This window comes from Xyrauchen texanus, chromosome 22 (assembly GCF_025860055.1).
Source record: "Xyrauchen texanus isolate HMW12.3.18 chromosome 22, RBS_HiC_50CHRs, whole genome shotgun sequence".
Taxonomy (NCBI): domain Eukaryota; kingdom Metazoa; phylum Chordata; class Actinopteri; order Cypriniformes; family Catostomidae; genus Xyrauchen; species Xyrauchen texanus.
Genome location: NC_068297.1, coordinates 1187418 through 1193872, shown reverse-complemented (window position 1 = coordinate 1193872; position 6455 = coordinate 1187418). Strand labels below are relative to the sequence as shown.

General features: G+C 42.2%; 1 protein-coding gene across 1 annotated transcript in view; it reads right to left on the bottom strand.

The window, feature by feature from the left end:
- Positions 1–252: 252 nt before the first annotated feature.
- The window catches only part of LOC127662376 (bcl-2-modifying factor-like), a 30969-nt gene continuing 24766 nt past the window's right edge, over positions 253–6455 (bottom strand). Inside the window, exon 4 of the mRNA XM_052153511.1 lies at positions 253–1211. Within this exon, the coding sequence (XP_052009471.1) occupies positions 1104–1211 (108 nt within the window). The 3' untranslated portion in view covers positions 253–1103. The remainder of the gene's footprint in view (positions 1212–6455) is intronic.

Below are 6455 nucleotides of genomic sequence, written 5' to 3'. Positions count from 1 at the left end.
ACACACACACACACACACACAGAGACACACACACACACACACACACACACACACGCACAGAGACACACACAGAGACACACACACACACACACACACACACACACACGCACAGAGACACACACAGAGACACACACACACACACACACACACACACGCACAGAGACACACACAGAGACACACACACACACACACACACACACACACACACACACACGCACAGAGACACACACAGAGACACACACACACACACACACACACACACACACACACGCACAGAGACACACACAGAGACACACACACACACACACACAGAGACACACACACACACACACACACAGAGACACACACAGACATGCGAACACACACACACACACACACACACACACACACACACACACACACACACACACACACACAATTTGTGATCTTATGTGATGACATTTAAATCATTTTAAAGCATAAATGTCTTCATAACATGAAAATATCTGAAATGTTTTTTGTCCAACAGCACAATGTTGAATTACACAATCGACACAATCCAGAAATATCAGAACACAAGAACTGCAATCGGACAGATAACGCATCAAACCCTCAATATTAACAGCAGATTAGATTCTTCATCAGACCCTCTTCAGCAGGACGTCCCGAATGTCTCCACCCCATCAGATGATCGAAGTGTACAAACTCAACAATGACGTCATAAAAAAGGTACAAATCAAAATATGAAAACAGATAACTGGATGTCCTGCAGTGCAAAAAAAGCTTTGATCTGTCAAACGGCCTCTTTGGAAATTTGCAAGTTGTCAATTTGATTGACGTCCCGGAAGATTTCTGAATGAAAAGCCCCGCCCACCGTCTCGGAGCGGTGTCGTGGGGCAGTAAGGCGCTCCCGGGACTCGTGGAGGTCATTTCAAATACAAAATTAAACTGTACAAAACACCGTATGAAAATATTCCTGAATCTCAACATGGCATCTTCATGGGAAAGAGGAGCTGCGGTACAAAAGCGGTCACCGTCCTGCGGAGACGTTGTGTTTCTTCAGTGCCGTTACATGCCCCGTCCGTGTGGTGGACCGGGACACAGATGGCAGTTTGTCCGACGTCTCACCTGCGATTGTCCCGACCGGCCGCGCGCCTCTGGAACAAGAGCGCGTAGAACGCCAACGCCGCGCGCCACCACAGCGGCCGCCGGTTCCTTTGGTTTCTCAGACGCTGCAAAACAAAAGACAGATATTAAATAATGCATCTAACCAAACCTTTCAGCACTGCGTCCAGATCACGCTGCATTTCTCCCTAAAATCAGAAGAATATCATAAATGTGTGTTTTACTTAAAGACGTATTTTTGGATCATTAAGACTTTAGACGCTGTGACCCCCAAATTCTCATGAATGCAATATGAATAAATAAATAAATAAATAAATAATTTAATACATCATGGTGAAATTAGTTGCACTGCCTGTAATTTCTGATGATTTAAATAATTGAAATAATTGTTTATAAATTATGAGTAAAGCATCAAGAAATTAAACATTAAAAAATTATATATATTTAATAATACATGCATTTATTTATATACAGTATATATATAAATATATATTTAATATGTGCATATAATATTATAATTTTTTAACAAATCTATACTATTATTATAATTATATTTTTTATTATTAGTTATGCAATATTATATATAATAATATCATTATTAATATTCTTCAATAAAATTATAGATTTTAAATAAATAATATGTATTTAAAGGGACAGTTCACCTTAAAATTAAAAATACTGTCATTATTTACTCACTCTCATGTCTCATCCGAGATATGATCCCTTTCTTCTATAGAACACAAATGAAGGATTTTAGAAGAATATTTCAGCTCTGTAGGTCCATACAATGTAAGTGAATGGTGACCAGAACTTTGAAGCTCCAGAAAGCATATAAAGGCAGCATAAAAGTAATCTATTAGACTCCAGTGGTTTAATCCATGTCACTTTCACTTCTGAAGACATGGATTAAACCACTGGAGTCTTATGTGAAACTGAAAGTGTAGATTTATAGTAGAAAACGACTTAAATATTGATCTGTTTCTCACCCACACCTATCATATCACTTCTGAAGACATGGATTAAACCACTGGAGTCTTATGTGAAACTGAAAGTGTAGATTTATAGTAGAAAATGACTTAAATATTGATGTTTCTCACTCACACCTATCATATCACTTCTGAAGACATGGATTAAACCACTGGAGTCTTATGTGAAAGTGAAAGTGTAGATTTATAGTAGAAAACGACTTAAATATTGATCTGTTTCTCACCCACACCTATCATATCACTTCTGAAGACATGGATTAAACCACTGGAGTCTTATGTGAAAGTGAAAGTGTAGATTTATAGTAGAAAACGACTTAAATATTGATCTGTTTCTCACTCACACCTATCATATCACATGGATTAAACCACTGGAGTCTTATGTGAAAGTGAAAGTGTAGATTTATAGTAGAAAATGACTTAAATATTGATCTGTTTCTCACTCATACCTATCATATCACTTCTGAAGACATGGATTAAACCACTGGAGTCTTGTGGATTACTTTTATGCTGCCTTTATGTGTTTTTTGGAGCTTCAAAGTTCTGGTCACCATTCACTTGCATTGTATGGGCCTACAGAGCTGAAATATTTTTCTGAAAATCTTCATTTGGGTTATGCAGAAAAAGAATGTCACACACATCTGGGATGACATGAGGGTGAATAAATGATGACCCAATTTCCATTTTAGGGTGAACTGTCCCTTTAAAAGTATTTATCTATTTATTCTGGGGTGAAGTATGACCCCAGCATATTTTCGTAACGTTCACCTAAGAATACATCACAATGACATCATTTATATCATGTGGTATCACGTCATTGATGTAATATGTGCGAGACGTTAGCGTGTATCTAGTGTGAGTACACAGTGATGTCCAGAATCCAGAAACCTGAACAGCAATATTTCCACAACAATTGCCGTCTGTTCCTGATACAGTATCCCACAAAAGTAAGTATACCTCTCGCATTTTTGTATATATTTGATTGTATCTTTTCATGTGACAACACTGAAGAAATGACACTTTGCTACAATGTAACATAGTGTGTGTACAGCTTGTATAACAGTGTACATTTACTGTCCCCTCAAAATAACTCAACACACAGCCATTAATGTCTAAACCGCTGGCAACTAATTTGTGAAGATTAAGTGCATAATATTATCAGTGTCATTGAGGAGAGAAGATAAGATCATTTCACTAAATAGGATTACAGAAGCAGAGTGGACACACACGCACACAGACACACTCACAGACACGCAATCAGGGCAGTGGTGGCTCAGTGGTTGAGGCTCAGGGTTACTGACCAGAAGGTCAGGGGTTCAAGCCCCAGCACCACCAAGATGCCACTGTTGGGCCCTTGAGTAAGACACTTAACTCCAGGTTGCTCCGGGGGGATTGTCCCTGTAATAAGTGCTCTGTATAATACATTGGTACTCAGAAGGTTGCTGGTTCGATCCCCACAGTCACCACCATTGTGCCCTTGAGTAAGACACTTAACTCCAGGTTGCTCCGGGGGGATTGTCCCTGTAATAAGTGCTCTGTATAATACATTGGTAATCAGAAGGTTGCTGGTTTGATCCCCACAGTCACCACCATTGTGTCCTTGAGTAAGGCACTTAACTCCAGGTTGCTCCGGGGGGATTGTCCCTGTAATAAGTGCACTGTAAGTCACTTTGGATAAAAGCGTCTGCCAAATGCATAAATGTAAATGTAATGGCACGCACACACACACTCACGCACACACACACACACTCACGCACACACACACACAGGCGCACACACGCACACAGACACACGTATGCAAACACACGCACACACACACACTCTCTCTCTCACACACACGCACACACACACACACACACTCTCTCTCTCTCACACACACACACACACACTCTTACTCGCTCGCACACACAGACGCACGCACACAGGCAGACAGACAGACACAGTCACGCACGCACACACACACACACACAGGCGCACACAGACACACGTATGCAAACACACACACACACACACACTCTCTCTCTCTCACAGACACACGCACGCACACACACTCTCACTCGCTCGCACACACACAGACGCACGCACACAGGCAGACAGACAGACACACACACTTTCTCTCATGCACGCACACACACACGTACGCGCGCACACACACACACACACACACACACGTACGCACACACACTCTCAAAATCACACACACACACACAATCACACACACACACACACTTTGGCTGTCTCAGCTCTGTTGAGATGAATCCCAGTCCAACAGTCTGCACTGATAACACATCTGTTACTTACACAGACGGTCATAAAGAAGCGTAACATTCCCGTAACTCACTCCTGTAAAACCCGTCACACATGCCAAAAACTCAATCTACAACAGATTCACACACACTAGTCTACACACACACCTATTCTGAGATTTGATCATCTGGATTTTAAAATCATGAGAAATAAATTCAAAGTTTGTAGTGCTGTGCAGAAGTGGTGTAGTGAGAAATACAACATTATATTCCAGATTTTACTGAGAGATATATATATATATATATATATGTGTGTGTGTGTCTGTTCATTAAAATCTCTTCATCACTGGAGTTTACAGATTCATTCATGTTGAATGCACATTGCATCAGCCCGTGATGTGTCTCGCTGTGCCCTCAAACACCAATTACAATTGCAGAAAAGGCCACAAGGCTCTCATGAGCTTCACACGGTGCCTCAAAAACCCCACTGACTCTCATTTTAAGTGCAGCTCATAAGAAAAACCCCAAACATGACAGCCTTAAAGGAACAGTTCACCCAGAAATGATCACTCGCCCTTATCATCTCAAACTCATTTGCCTCGGTGGAACTCAGAGATTTATTTCAATGGATATGATGTGTGCACACAATGCAAGTCAATGGGGTCCAACACTTTCAGGCTCCAAAAAGCACATAAAGGCAGTATAAAAGTAATGCATATGACTCCAGTGGATTAGACAATTTTAAATGAAAGAAGAAAAAAAAATAAAAAATGCGATTTTATTTATTCCACAAATGCTGCTGATTGAGATTCGCTTGAATTGAACCCGGAATATTCCTTTAAACATTTTGGACCCATTGACTTGCATTGTATGGACAAAATGACCTCATATGTCCATCAAACAATCTTCATTTGTGTTCTGCAGAAGACAGACATCTGAGTTTGAGACGACATAAAGGCGAGTTATTCCTTTAGATTCAGTCAAGTGTTTGCAAACGTGTGACTCGTGGTGTGTGAGAATGTGTGGACGTTTGGGTTCGTGTCATTCCATCTCAATCTGAGTCAGCGGCTAAATTTAGCACGAGATAAGAACTGAGTTTCACCAGACACACACACTCACGCACGCACGCACTCACGCACGCACGCACGCACTCACGCACACACACACTCACGCACACACTCACAAACACACACGCAGACACAGACACGCAGACACAGACACACACACAGACACACACACAGACACACACACACTCGCACACACTCACAGACACACACATAGACAGACACACACACACGCACACTCACTCACAGACACAGACACACACACAGACACACTCACAGACACACACACAGACACACACACAGACACACACACAGACACACACACAGACAGACAGACAGACACACACACACGCACACACGCACGCGCACACTCACGCGCACACTCACGCGCACACTCACACTCAAGCGCACACTCACGCGCACACTCACGCGCACACTCACGCGCATGCACGCGCACACACGCACTCACACAGACACACACACAGACACACACACACACACACACAGACACTCACACACGCACACACTCACTCACAAACACACACGCAGACACAGACACACAGACAGACACACACACACACACACTCACACACGCAGACACACAAACACACACAGACACACTCACACTCGCACACACTCACAGACACAAACATAGACAGACACACACACACGCACACACACTCACAGACACAGACACACACACAGACACACTCACAGACACACACACAGACACACAGACGCACACAGACAGACACACACACACACACACACACACACAGACACACACACGCTTAAACTAACGACAACTAGTCGACTAACGGCTTAAACTAACGACTACTAGTCGACTAACGGCTTAAACTAACGACAACTAGTCGACTAACGGCTTAAACTAACGACAACTACTCGACTAACGGCTTAAACTAACGACAACTAGTCGACTAACGGCTTAAACTAACGACAACTACTCGACTAACGGCTTAAACTAACGACTACTAGTCGACTAACGGCTTAAACTAACGACAACTAGTCGACTAACGGCTTAAACTAACGACTACTAG